The sequence below is a fragment of the Ornithodoros turicata genome, chromosome 6 (genome assembly GCF_037126465.1).
Source record: "Ornithodoros turicata isolate Travis chromosome 6, ASM3712646v1, whole genome shotgun sequence".
Taxonomy (NCBI): domain Eukaryota; kingdom Metazoa; phylum Arthropoda; class Arachnida; order Ixodida; family Argasidae; genus Ornithodoros; species Ornithodoros turicata.
The window spans coordinates 38,726,171-38,741,147 of NC_088206.1; the positions used below are offsets into that span (position 1 = coordinate 38,726,171).

The window sequence follows — 14,977 nt, forward strand, 5'->3', positions numbered from 1 at the left end:
GCAGTTGGTTATTATAAGTAACTACAAGCTATTTCTTTTTACCGTTGACAACATGTACCTTTTACGTCATTGCTGCAGATAGAATTATTGTAACAGAAAATTCGAGTACGCAAAGCTTGTGTGCCTTAATTTGTATTATTTTTTTTCGCACCCTCAATCCTCTCTAACAAGATTTTGTATTTCCTCCTCACCACCTTCTTTGCCTTCTTTCTCTAATGTATGTCAGTAAAAATATATGTACGAAGTATGCGTGTGTGTCTGTTTGTATCACACCTAATGAAGGAAGGGCGGACTCTTCGAAAGCTTGTGTTGCAGTAAAATAAATTATTTGAATGTTTCAGTCTCTTTAAATACTTATCTTGAGTTTGAGTTATCTTATTCACTTGCGAGTGCTAGACTTTTCCCATTTTTGCCTGTTGGTTTCCACTCTATGCTCTGCAACACGGTCGTGAGTTCTGATAATCCTAACTGTGTCATGAGAGGGAGTCTGCAACCTTTCTGGGTGTAGGAAAAAAGGTACCCGGAGAAAAGGTCCCCTACGCCGATTCATCGAATGCCGTTTCATCGAATCGGTGGCCGCTGCCTTTTCTTGTGGCAACCTGTGAAATACGTAAAAGGCTCTGCTGACCTAACTTTGGTCAGGCGTCGATGAAGTGGGCGGACACGCTATTCATACAAACACAGGAAAAATATGTTATATTCTGCACTCGATAACATGGCCTGGTCTTAGGTTTCGGATGACGCATGTCAAAGCAGGTCCACTAATTTCAGGATGACTCATGATGCTCTTTGTGGCAATGCCAACACACCTGACCGGGCAGTGTCCTGCCGTTGGGATCTGGTTCAGCGCCAGAAGCGAACATACATCTGATCCGAGAGATAACGCTGAAATAAATAGTTTAAAAATAAGACAGAAAAATCCAAAGCTAAAAATGTACTTCAAAATCTAAATCATGAAAATATACAAGGTGTTGAGTTACTGGGTAGTGGTCGCTACAATACATTTCCCTCTTTCCATGCTCGGTAGCTGAAAGTTTTTTTTTTCTCTCTCTTTCTTCTTCAACCACTTGCTATATCTCTGCAGAACTCTACTAATCAGTCCCATGGGTTTGGACCAGAATCTCGTTTTAAGCGTTCAAGTACAAGACCATGTCAACAATACAAAAATGACGTGCAAATTCGCGCTCTAATAGTCACTGATTCGAGTTACGAGCGATAAAGTATAACTCCACGGGGGAGACTCCTGAAGGGACATTTTCTCCGGGGACCTTTTCTCCGGTTCCCAACCTTTCTGGTAGGTGTTGTAGGTGAGATCACTTTAATATTAACTTGCGTAACCAGAAAACCTGGTCAACAACAAATACTACAAGGTGCCATTTGAATTAGAGCTCTCTATTAAAAGTTTTCTTAAAACACATTTAAACGTGTTCTGTTAGATATACGTTCAACAGCACGTATACGTATTTAAACGTTTTCCCAGGATACGTTTAAACGTACAGCGGCACGTATACTTATATAAACGTTTTCCTAGGAAACGTTTAATCGTTTTCTTTAACATAAAACGTCTCACGGTACGAATACGTACATAAACGTTTTTCAGGAAACGTTCCCTTTTTTCGTTTTCGGTTACTATAAGCGATAGATCACATGTGCGTTAAACACGGTCCGTTATTGTTTGTTATTTGTATATGTTACGATGACCACGAGGGTGATATTATTATAAGGCTTACTTTCCTCGAAAGACAGTGCAGGGTATCGCTAAAGGGGCATGTTACTGTGTCCCGCTCATTTGTGATCGTCTTATGTTTAATAAAGAACAGTCACAGCGCAGGGCGCATTTTATTCCGTTTCTTGGTGGTTAATAGAGCGTTGCCACGATCCCGTTTGCAGCGTACACCGAACTCCGCTCAGCGTGCAGTCATGGCATTGGGATCGCTGACACTCCAAAAACGGAGCTTTATCTCATCGACATCGTCCGGCAGAATTACCATTCTGGGTGTTATCCTTTTCTCCATCCCAATTTGTTCATAACGGGAGGTGTACGACTCTTTGTGGTAATTCGCGTCAGTGCATGATGCCTCAAAAGTCGTGCTCATCTCTTTTTCCCGCTCTGGCGCAAGAATGATATCATTCGGGACAATGATTGGTTCTTAACGCGTAATTGGCAAATGTTCTGGTTTTAGAGTGCAATAGTGGGAACCAGTAGGAAAGAGCAGGTTACATGCTTCAGGCTGAAGTAGTCGCTCAAGGTCACAATCTTCCACGTTGGTCTTTTCACCAAAATACTACTCGCGTAAAGTAGATAAATACGGATTTTTTTTATAAACTACCCAAAAGATTCAAACGTCATTACCGCCATTAGGAGCTCAACATGTTCCAAACTGTAGTGAAACACGTCGGTTCATAATGAAATGTACGACGAAAATGAACACAAATAGGGTTGCTTAAAAGCCAAATATGAACTGAAGTAATAAGCTACTTATAAGACAGTGAGAAACTGGCGTGGTTGTTAATTACTGATGGGAACCATGGACGCGCAAGGCATAACGGGGACAACTTCTGTCTCTGTCCCCGTAATGCCTGGCGCGTACATGTTTCCCATTAATAAAGATAAGAAGTTGCTTAAATAGCTATCCGTTTCGAAAGGTGTTGCATTTCGTATTAACAAGACGTTTAAACGCTTCACCTTGACATAACATTCAACCGCTTCATTTTAACAAAACGCTTAAACGTTTCGCATTAAACAAAACGTTTAAACGTTTCATAAGGAAACGTTTTCCAGACTATACGTTAATCTAAACGGCGTATAAAACGTTTAAACGGAAACGTTTTAAACGAAAATCGGAAAAACGTGTTAGATCCCGAGCTCTAATTTGAATCTGTGCAAACATAACAGGCTATCAATTCACACCTTGGCTGCACTGGCCCCACTGAAAAGGATTGTGCCAGACAGCAAGATGTTCCCTGCAGCCATTTTGTTCACCTCTGGCTGACGTTTCCAACATAAATTGTGTTCACTTGGCACTCAGCTTTTACGGTGAGAAGCATGACACGAACATCTGTGCCCACTTTGTGCAATGCACAGTCCTGCATTTCTCAAACAGTTCTAATAGTGGAGTTCTGAATTTGATGCACAACACGACAAATTAGAAGAGTACATAGTATCTGCGAACTTGTATCAGTAGGCTATGTACCATTCATAACTGTTGTCTACAGATTCCCGGAATGTCTCAACAGCTGGTTCCACTGGTGGTGAAGATATCGTCATATCATTAGGGAGTGACTTTTTCGGGTTAAACCCGATTCCACACGGTTATTCCCCCCCCGAACTGACCTCCGACCAATTCGGGTTAAACCCGATTTCTCCCCGAATTCCAGCCACTATCAAATCATCAAGTGACGTTTCCAGTGAAGACGAACAAAGGTCGCCACGTGTAACACATATAAGAATGGGTCACTTACGTTCCCAGCAATACACCCATGTGTGTCAACACTGTCTATGCCTTCGGGGATTACCGCTGGAAGGTCATGATCCTGCAAAAAAAAAAAAAAACACACACACAAAAAAAGAAAAAAGAGATTACGAAAGGACTTAATACACAAGAGGAGAAACAAAAACACCCGAAGGCACAATTATCGCCCGAATTCTCCTCGAATTAGATTTAAAAATAGCGCCCGATTTTTAAACCCCCGAATCTGAGAAACGCATTTAACCCGAAAAAGTCACTCCCTACATATCATGCACCTGCAAGGAATGCAGAAGTTAAAATTTTAAACAAGACAAGTGCTTGTCCCACCTGTGAGCATGAGGGTGTATGGACAATAGGTGTTGAAATCATCACTGGAGAAAGGTTGAGAGGTATTGATGGTAAATCATCCATTTGCATGCTTTTACTTCCGATTTTCACTTTCTTGTCAGTCACGATGGAAGCCTGTGTCTCTGATATAAATCAAGAATACGGTCAGTATCTAGTGCACAGTTTATCTCATGCTTAGATTTTCCTGTGAGAGCTCAGGGCTCCCCAGGGAAATGGGGATGTTCCATTTGGTACATTGCGTAGCGTAGGCATCACGAAAATGAATCTGAATTTGAAATGAACTATATCTATATATGTATTATTCCTGTGCATCGGTAAATACATACCTCGTGTGCATTGGTGTTCGCATCATCAGACGTCGCAAGGAGAAACACTGGTGTCGAGACTGCAGTCCATTTGAGACGTTTTCGACTGTCCGCTGCTATATTTCGTGCGACTCGTCAGAGAAATGGGTTGAGCAAATACGGCGTGGATCACGAATGTCTTGACGAAGTGTTTGCAACTACTTTCGTTTCCGCACATTATCCGTTGGAATCTTGTGGTACACAATATCCTTGTCGAAAGAGCACACTTGGTGTATCCCCAAACATTACAGTAGATACCTGGCATCGCTGTCAGGTGAAGTTCTGTTCAATTTTGGCAGGAAATGAACTTTTTGCATACACAAACCTCACTACATGCAATTCACACCGTGCGATATGGTTGGGAGAACAAACAGAGGGCACTGACACGAAGGGAGTTGCCTCAGGACAGGAGCCGCAGATATTTCGAACAGAGACTGTAAGAAGAACAGGCTCTGTTCGAAATATCGGCGGCTCCTGTCCTGAGGCAACTCCCTTCGTACTTCCCTACCGGTTCGCTGGATTGCTACCCATCTAAGAGGGCACTGACAGTATTTTGTGATACTGTTTCTTCGATATTTTGAAGAATTGTCCCAGTAACTCTTGTGATTGTTAAAGTAGTGTTTATTGGTAACTGGTAGCCGGTCATAAGTTCATCGTGTATTACTTAGGCATCACGTAACAGGAGTACTCCGATCATGACATTTTTAGCTGTTGGGGGGCGCAACCTACCGTCCAATTTAATTTTTCTAATCTATGCTGCATAATAATTAATTCGCTTTGAGCACTTAGGCTCTGTGTGCTGCCTCACACAGGCAAACACTACCAGGCCGCACACAGGAACAGGGGGTCAAAGTTCGCTTTACAGTTCCTTTAAAGGCAGCCCATTTCTTCCCCATACACATGCCACAAAAGGTGTGTGTGCTATTTCATGCCAAGCTGTGGTTTATGATGGTGTATGAAGAAGCTCTTGTACTTCAGTACACATCTTAGATATAGATCAACCCCACTCCAGCTCCCGTGGCATAGTGGTTAGGATGACCACTTTCCACGCAGAGACTGGGAGGTGACACGAATTCCTGTACCGGCTGTGCTGTCTGGGGTTTTTCCTGAGTTTTCCGGCAGACTTTCCAGAGCAATGTCGGCACAATTCCCCCTAAAGTCGGCCCAGGACGCACACTAACCACCCCCACTACTTCCTGCTGTCCTCTCTCCATGTCTGTACACTAATCATAGCCACAGTTGCTTCACAGCGCTTACACGGAATTAAAAGAAAAGTAAATCAACACCACAGCCCGTTGTTCTGTCCAGAGCATTCAGTGATACCTCTCAAAAACAGTGCAAATGAAGCAGTGGAATCCAATTGTGAGTGCTACTTTTTTTGCTTCATCAACTGTCTTCACCAATGGGCAAACCTAGGCCACAAATGGGTTTTGCTCGTCTCAAGCTCCACTTGTGAACAACAGGTTATAGTACAATTGTCTGTAGCACAGAAAAATTCTTACTTTTTAACTGCTCCATGGGGTACTGTTTCATAAAAGCATGTGTACTGCATGGAAATGTTGATGCCCACCTGACTTTTCATGGTGGTGGGGTGTCCCACAAAACACCAAGCATAAATTGAAGGACTGCCCAAGTTTATGCTTTATATGGACACTATGACATCACTGATGCACCATGCACAGTACATTTTCTTTCACCCATAACTGCCATATACACAACAGTCGCTGTGATTGTACAAGTATTCGCCTTGATCAAAGATACACCAATGTGTCCATTTTGACTTGGATTCACATGACATAACATGTGGATGGCACAAAAGTCCCTCAGCAGAAATCACGTTTGAGTGTAGAAAGTGTGCACGCAACTAGTATGGGGAATATTACGATGTAATGCACGTTTCATTGGAATAACCAAGGTTGATATTACAACAATTCATCACAAAACAAGGAAGTATGTCTACTACTCTGAATTTATTGTACACAGCCTCACATTCCCAGGGCATAGCAATTGCAAAAGACTACAGAATTATCTCAGTGTCAGCCAATTCTTCATCAGAGGGCAGCACAATGCGGTCGAGGCTGACAAGGTTTCTATCCACTTTGGGCAATCCGAGCCTTTCTCGTCTTTCCAGTTCCAGTCGTGCCTCTCGTGCAACCCAGTCCTGTCGCCTGTGAAACCATACTGCTATTTAGTCTCCGTTTCACAACCTTTTCTGACTTGGTAGCATGCCAAATGATTTCACATGCTCCTTCCCTTAACATGACACAGGTGCCCTAAGACACAGTGGGAATGCAGACCCAGACTTATAGCATACCTGCTGTGTACTGCATGCTCATGTAGCCTTTTATTGAGGTAAGGCACAAAGCGTTCACCTGCTGATAGTTTAGAGAATTAAAAAATTGTCACAGACTTCACGCAACAGGAAATAACAATTTATTTATTTAAGGGTTTACTGAGACCAGAGTCTCGGTAAACCCTTAAATAGCAAGACTGGTTTTAGTGCCCCTCATTCTCGTTCCTAGCATTGCACTGATGATGTCTCCCACATAGGAGACGAAACGTCTAAATAGATTATTATTTCCTGTTGCGTTAAGTCGGTGACAATTTTTTATTCTCCAGTTATGATGCCCGGCTTTTGGAATATCTTAGTTGATAGTTTGTTCTTCACAAGCGCCCTACAGAGTTGCCCTACAGAGTTGCCCTTCTGTGTCCCTTGTGTGTCACAAAACAGCATGATACAGACTCATGGTGACTCGCTATGACATAAGCATCATGTTCGTCTGCAAGGGAGGCGCTCTATCGTCCCATCCACCATAGAGAGAAAAGCTGAAGCTAAAATTAAGTGCACTTGGTCAGTGAAGCAGCGTAATGCTGCTATGCATTTGTAGTTTCTGAGCATGCTGTCACGAAGACCAGGAGGTGAAGCAACAGCAATGGGGTTGAAGCCTGAATGAAGCACAGTGAAGGAAGATAGGTAGCAAGTCATGCAGTTCGTGATCTGGAGGGATTGACACGTTCAGCACAATCTCAGCAGCTGCTGCTAAACATTCTGAGAAGGCAGAGTAAAGTTAGATTCTTAACTATACTTTCTGACAGGTTAACTCATGCAGGTCAACTCTGCCCACAAATCTTATGACATCCGTGATTGGCTTAGGCAGGCGCATAACGCTTCACAGTCACAACATAGTGCGCCCACATGCGTCAAATTGTTGCTTGTACACTGATCATGTTGTGAAGACAAACGTCAGATATGATGTACGTAGAGCATATTTTCATGCTTTTAAAGCAAATATGTAAAATATTGATTAGCTTCCCCGTCCTCCACCTCCTCGTATGTGGTGAACACAAAGAGGAAATAACTGCTCAACTGCTTCATTACTATGCTAATATGCGGATGCAATAGCACCTGCAAGCATGTGAGCATGGCTATGAAGAAACAGGACCAAGGGGAAAAAAAGAAAAGATATTCTCAAAGCTATGCTCCTCCAGAGCCGTTTATAGGGAGAGTTTGGCCATTAGGAGGAGCCTAACTTGAACCGCGTCATGCGACGTCACGGCTAAGTGACCTCCCTCTCCGTGCTCTATTGTTGTCCCGTCGTCAACCGGTCGCCGACGCCATATTGATGCTGATCGTTGTTTACAATCCAAGGAGAGAAGATACGTGCGTACTTCTGGCTTCGAAAGCCTTTCGTCCTTGAACTCTTTCAGTTCGGCAACAAAGCCCCCCTTATCACTGGCGCCAGTGGGTCATAAGCCGGTTGTTCCTGTTGATTACATTCAACGCGACCACGAAGCTGTCGACCAGCTGGCGGACAACATCAATATGGCGCGGACTAGATGGCTGATAAGCGGATTCCGCTCGAATTCAGGCTTTTTGGGCGGCGCAACGACGACTCTGACGTCAAAATAAGCTCCTCCCATGAGGCGGCAAAAGATCAAAGAATGGCCAAACTCTCCCTATAAATGGCTCTGTGCTCCTCATAGTTTAAGGGTTCCCAGAAAATACAGGACCACTAGCAAGAGGCACGATTTAGATGCGCAAAATCACAATTTGTAGTATTCCGGTAGTGACTTTGGATTTTGAACTGACCTGTGTGCTGAGCTATTTGATCCAATATTGATTTTACTGTTTGTATAACCCAGTGATTTACCCAAAAGTTAGGCGGGTCACTTGGGGGGGGGGGGGGGGTGCAAATGTTTGGCAACACCCCATAACTTTTTTACAAGTGTGCCCCCTACTGGGGAGGGCTTTGATGTTAAACCTTTTGGGCACATGTCAATAATGATACATTAAGCTGTTCCGATATAATTATAATAGTGACCGCCCTTCCCCTCGTGCATGTAGAACAGTCTCACTGGACTGCTCTCAAATAATGTACCACAACAACTGCACGCGAAGTCCACATTGCTTTATCTTTTTCACCATCATATTGCAGCCCGTCTGCAAATGCCCCCTTATTGCTGCTTTCATAGTGGAGAGACTCTTAATCATGTGTTCTCTTCCACATTTTTTTCTCTCATGCACAGAGATGTACTGTCATAGCATATTGGACGGTAGTCCATATTTGACATTTGTGAGGTCTTTCAATGTGAGCAACATGCCTTAAGTAAGTTACTTTAGTTACCACTGCCCAAAGATACACAAGCTAGTGTAACAGTTGGGCGATTCCAAGCGAAACGATCCAGCAGACCTGCTCGGCACTCAGAAAACTATTGCGAATTTTTCCGAAAATCTTTTAGCAGTCCCTAATAGTGGAAAACGACATACCACGAAATGTTTCTTCCCAGACCGCAATGTGGCGGGTGCTAGACACAAGCAAAGCTCGCAGCGCTGGCAAAAACCGTGCCTGGCGTGAACGGCAGCTGCGGCTCATAGAAAGCGCCTAGAGGTGTGCGGTTTTCTTTTGCTTATAGAGGAAACCATGCTCTACACAGCGCCACAAATCCCGGTTGTTATGCTGTAATCGGTGCTGGTATACACAGGCTGGAAGTTTCGCAATTTTCCTCCTATTTCACGATTTTTTTGTGGAAAATCAAACCATTAAATTTTAATGATTAGTTTTTCCTTCCAAGGTCTCATGCAATACATTAACAGGAAAAATCGCAAGACACGTAACTTTCGTAGTCATTGCAGGAAATACAGGGGAAATATGCGCATTTTCCAAAATTCGCTACAATCGAGCGTAAAACATGCAATGAAGGGGTCAGAAGAGATGTCTGAAACCAATGCAGTTTTATAGAACGAGCCTTCCTCTACAGCATGTTAAAAAATCTCGAGGGTGTTTTTACGTATACAAGAGAAAATAATTGTTTTGTAGTAGAGGATATCACGGCCACAGTGACCCACGTTGCATGTACCGGTGGGGTGCTATATTTGTTTCTTAGGCTCATGGTTTAAAGAAGCATGGAACGGAGATTTGAATGGCTGAAAACAGTTTAATTTGTCAAGCAGCGTGTAAAAAATCATTCTCGTAAAATATTTTGGCTGAACAATGTGTTGTTACAGCGCAATTCAATTTATAAAATCGCTCCCGTGGCAGAAGGCTCAAGCCACAAGCCACAACCCATTGACTGCGACGTCAAACGTTAAAAGTGCTCTCATTCGCTACGGAAAATTCGTCTGCTTCGGATACGGCATGCTCCTTGTTGACAGCGATTCATTATGTTATGTTGGTTTGAGGCATAAAACAGAGGTGCAAACGAACATAAAACATTACGCTCATAATGGTAGTGCGATTGTGTGTCTTATGGTCATTGTATTATATACGTCTCCAACTAACGAAGTGTGCCAACGTCTCGCATAAGGCCATACGCAGGGTGGTGGTTCGCGCTGTTCGCGAAGCGATGCAACATGACGTGGCTCTCCTCGTATTCGTTCCTGGAAAACAAGACAAACAAAGTCCGTTCTTCTGTCTGCAACTTATTGAACTAGTTCAACGACTGCAACTTCCACTCGCACCTAGCACTGCACATGCACGTCATCCCCATTCCCTTTTGAAGGAGTGCTGACCTCACGCGAGTTCCGAATTTCGTTGCACTGCATATCCTTGCCGTGCAACCGACAAGAATTGAAGAAAGTTCACTGGCGGCAGACTGATCAGATGACCAATGTTACTGACGCCATGTTCTATAAAAAAAGAAAGAAAAGAAAACAGCCATTTCTGATGCGCATGTGTCTCTCGGCAGAACAACGCGTGCGAAAGGCGTCTGCCGTCACCTTGCCAGTTGTCGGTGTCAGATCACAGCCCAGGTCACTTGCGAGCCCTAGCAGTGGAGGCAACGTACGTCACATCGTGACGGAAGTATCCGTCATTTCTCACGTGTCTTCCACAAGAGTAGGAGAGAGCTCTCCACACTCAGGAGAATCAATCGACTGCGGCACGCGATATTTTTCTGCTACGCTCACATTTCATGTGCGAAAACATTATTTAGTGATCGAACATTGCATCACGATAAAAAAAAAAAAATTCTCAGTCTTAGACTGCTCCTTTAATTCTTTTTCCTTCCAATTTTTTCTGGTCTGGTTGGGCTTCAATGTGCAAGCAATATGCGTGGCACAGGCGTCTGCAAGGTTACAACAGTCTTTTCTTCTGTAGCATAACGCGCATATTGCAATCCTGGGTGGTTAAGTGCTATATGGTATTGTTTCCTGTGTGCATAGTGCCGGAGATGGAGATTGGGGATAAGTGGTGATGGCCAGGTCTAAGTAATACTTCTTGTCCTGTCAGCTAAAGCCCTGCGTGGATGAGCTTTTTGACATCCGCATCCTACCCTCAAAATTGGCGTCTCCCATGGCACGCAGCGATAGTTCAGTCTCTGGACTCGATATATCGAGCCAATTTTCCAGGAAATGAACGTTATTTCCTGTCCGCACAAAACGGCACAGAAAAAAGACTAACAAAAGCAGCTGTCACCGAACTTCATTTACACGGGCGACTTCCTCTCTCTTGTTCTGAAAGTGAAAACACTGGAGTGGCATAGCTTTTGTAGTGAGGACAGGTCCTCAGCGTCCATGATGCCACCAAAGGATACACGACAGCAAGCACAGATTTAGCTGCCGCGAAAGAATACGCGGCACCAAGCACAACACATTTTGTAACAAACGGAATAGCTAGAATTTATTGCAAGTGGAACGCAAGATCCGCGCCGAATGTGCACCTTGACTCGAAACGCCAGAGATCTCTCCCAGACACGCGAGCACCAGTGATTTCCCCAGAAATTCACTTCTGGGGGGTGCCGAGCTTTCAAGGGGGGGGTCATGCTTGGTGAAGGTTCCACTTACGGAATTTTTCTTAGGCACGGAAAGAATCGTGGCACAACGGTGACATATCTGCACAGCTTTCCCGGTTTATTTGTACATGTCATTACTTCAGAACATTAGAATAGAGATTCATTGTGAACGGCATTTCAACATTTCAACATCCAGTAGTTCTGCCGTGTAAATGAGGTTTTTGTATGTTCGTCTTTCCTGCAACATTTTCTTAACTTTTCGTGGTTAATATTTTTGCTGAATTGTTCAGCATTGAAACGTGATAGTTAAAGGAAACTTTGATCAACTGAACATGTATTTATGCACCTAATATTCATACTGGTGAATTGGAGCTCCACGGTGCTCAACTGGTGCCATATTCCTTTGGTCCGGATGGTTGTCACATTGAAAACCAACCAGAAAAAAAAAACAGAAATAAAACAGGAGCCCAAGAAATAAATCCGGAGTACCCCACCGACTCGTTCTATAAAACTGGTTTCAGACATCTCTTCTGACCTCTTCATTGCGTGTTTTACGCTCGATTGTAGCGAATTTTGGAAGAAGTGCATACTTCCCCTGTTTTTCCTGCAATGACTACGAAATTTACGTGTCTTGCAGTTTTTCCTGTTAATGTATTCCATGAGACCTTGGAAGGAAAAAATATTCATTAAAATCTAATGGTTTGATTTTCCACAAAAACATTGTGCAACAGGAGGAAAATTTGCAAAACTTCTGGCCTGTGTATACCAGCACAAAAGAAGAACAGCCTGTGTTCGAAATACTGGCGGCTCCTGTCCTGTGGCAACTCCCTTCGTACTTCTCTACCGGTTCGCTGGATTTCTACCCATCTAAGCACCGATTACAGCATGACAACCGGAACTTGCGACGCTGTGCAGAGCATGGTTTCCTCTATCCCCAAAATAAAACTGCACACTTCTAGGTGCTTTCTATGAGCCGCAGCTGCCGTTCACGCCAGGCACGGTTTTCGCCAGCGCTGCGAGCTTTGCTTGTGTCTAGCACCCGCCAAATTGAGATCTGGGAAGAAAAGTTTTGTGGTATGTTGTTTTGCACTATTAGGGACTGCTAAGAAAAATTTCGGAAAAATTTGCGATAATTTTGTGAGGGCCGAGCAGGGCCGCTGGATCATTTCGCGTGGAATCGCCCAGTTAAATGAGTGTAGTGCAGCTTGTTCACAGATGTGATGTGCTAGCTGTTATATGTTGTTGTCAGCAATCTAATATTACCTCCTAAGAGATCATCCTAACATGCCTGTGAACTAAATCCACACTTGTAACACGACATCTGTCGTTTCAGTGTCCCATGCGAGACGTATTCACAGAAAAACATAGCGGCTGTGCTACTACCTACACCAAAATTTTTCGATGCTGTGTTACCCATAGATCGAAAAGTTACCCGTAAAAAAAAACTCGTTATGAGTTAAGTTACCGTGTGAAAAATGCAACTAAGTTAATAACGAAGTTCTTCAGCTTGAAATGTAACTCGCAGTTATGGAGTTACTTTAAAAAAAGAACGAGTTACTTCCAAGTTACGTCGGACACAAAATAGCACTACACAGGTGTAGCGTGCGTGGGCAGTTGAGTTCAACCTTGAGTTGCCTGCAGAGGAGTGCAACACGCCTAGATCATTTTCGTTTATATCCAACAATTCGAACGGTTTCCATCTTACTCCCTGTGGGCGCACAATGGTTCAGCTTCATTTCAATGGCAGCGGTTCTTACTTCCTCAATAGAATACTGTCATTGATTGAATATCATGCTTTAGAGGATAAAATGCCATGAAAGAACCGGAAAGAAAGCAAGAAAATAAGTGGACATGAGTGGAAAGCGAATTAAAAGTAACTTGGAACTTAGCTTAAGCTACTTTGGCAACGTTACCTGAAAAAGAAACTAGTTCCTCTGAAAGTTACCACGGCGCAAAAGTACAGAGTTAAGTTACAAGTTACCAAAAAAAGGAACTTAGTTACAGTAACGAGTTACCTCGAACTCTGGTGTTACCTAGTCGCTCTCTTCACTATGAGGTGTACTGTGGTACGTGATTGGGGAATTGGTGCCACACTAAAAAGCAACATTTGTTTTCAATGCAAAAATTTCACCTTTTCTGTGAATATCACATTAATATAATAAGTATTAGCTTAACACATATGCTGACTCACGGTAAATACTGCACATAGCGTTATTGGGTTTCTTGGTGCATGGTGTCCTCCATGCTTCAATATCATATAGAAGGTATCACAGTCAGAACTGAACTCTTCGAAAAGCTGCGTAAAGAAGCAAGCAAATGATCTTGATGAGCAAATGATCTCGATCTTGAATTGTGTGTTTTGATCTACCAGAAATGTGTTTAATAAGCAGCTTCCCCTTTCTAATATTACAAGGGTTGAAAGAAGAATCTCCGCCTCATGTTAGAAAGTCTGTGCAAATTGCAACGTATTTCACATTCAAATTACTGCGAAACAGCAACTGGAATACTTTTGACTGAAGTAACCTATGAGGATGGCAACTGGAGACTTCATGGTGAACAGAATGGCCAGGTAAGCGGGCATAAAAATGTTATACATCTACGAAGATTATTCAGAAATCACCAAGACATCAAAATACCTCAGACTCAATCTCGATCTTGTGTAAAGTACAGTAACTGTATCCTGGTTGGCATTGCAGAAGTGAACAAAATGTAGTTTTCAATATTCTATGAACGAATGGAGGGGAAGGATCAGAGCTGTTGTAAAATCTTCGTCACTAGTTGCTGAGCATCTGCATTCGATATGTCGATCACTCCAGCTCACGAACCGCAAGAGAGGCCGCGACAATGCAACTTACTTGACTGCACTTCATTCTGGCTGCAGCCCCACTGCCTCACTCATGAACTACACTTCAATCTAATCTCAACCATGTTCGGACACTTGCCTTCTCTGCATACGAATGTTGCGCTTACATCATACTAGCCGTGGTTACATGAACCCGACAGAAATGGGTCGAGTTGACTTATCGTTCCTCCTTACATCAATCCTCCCTAGGTTGACATGTCCTGATGGGAGATTATTTGCTGCGATAAACCAACTCGACCTGCTTTTGTCTCTACTACTCTGTCTTTGTGGCTACTGAGTCTCGATGGACCATTCACCGGAGAATACCCCAGTTGGCTGTGTGAGATAGCTTTGGATGGATCACGTAACAAAGGATGCATTTGCCATTATGAAGGCACTTTTAGTTCAGAAAAACTGTCAGAGTATGGTAGTTTGCTTTTGCAAGCAGAAATAGTCCGAAACCGCAAGTGCTTCTGCCGTGGCAGTGGCTCCTCACATTTGTCGTCCGACAATAGTCTTCTCAGCAGTTACAAGGACATCGTCCACAATTTCATCTTCGGTCAAACTGCCAGCAACAGCATCGTCAATTGCGATGCAGTCCGCAAGAATGGCGGTCGTGTACCCCAATGCAGACAGAGTTCTTTGATCGCGCAAAACTGCAAAGGCGAAAGCAGTTTGCGATTTCTTCAATGTCGATTACAGAGTCACCATAGCAACTTGGCGTGCAGCGCAGAAACAAGAGT

At 43.4% G+C, this 14,977-nt stretch overlaps 1 protein-coding gene across 1 annotated transcript in view; it reads right to left on the reverse strand.

Annotated features, from left to right (window-relative positions):
* Positions 1–6,113: 6,113 nt before the first annotated feature.
* LOC135396563 (NADH dehydrogenase [ubiquinone] 1 beta subcomplex subunit 11, mitochondrial-like) overlaps positions 6,114–14,977 on the reverse strand; it is a 32,849-nt gene continuing 23,985 nt past the window's right edge. Inside the window, exon 3 of the mRNA XM_064627598.1 lies at positions 6,114–6,330. Within this exon, the coding sequence (XP_064483668.1) occupies positions 6,180–6,330 (151 nt within the window). The 3' untranslated portion in view covers positions 6,114–6,179. The remainder of the gene's footprint in view (positions 6,331–14,977) is intronic.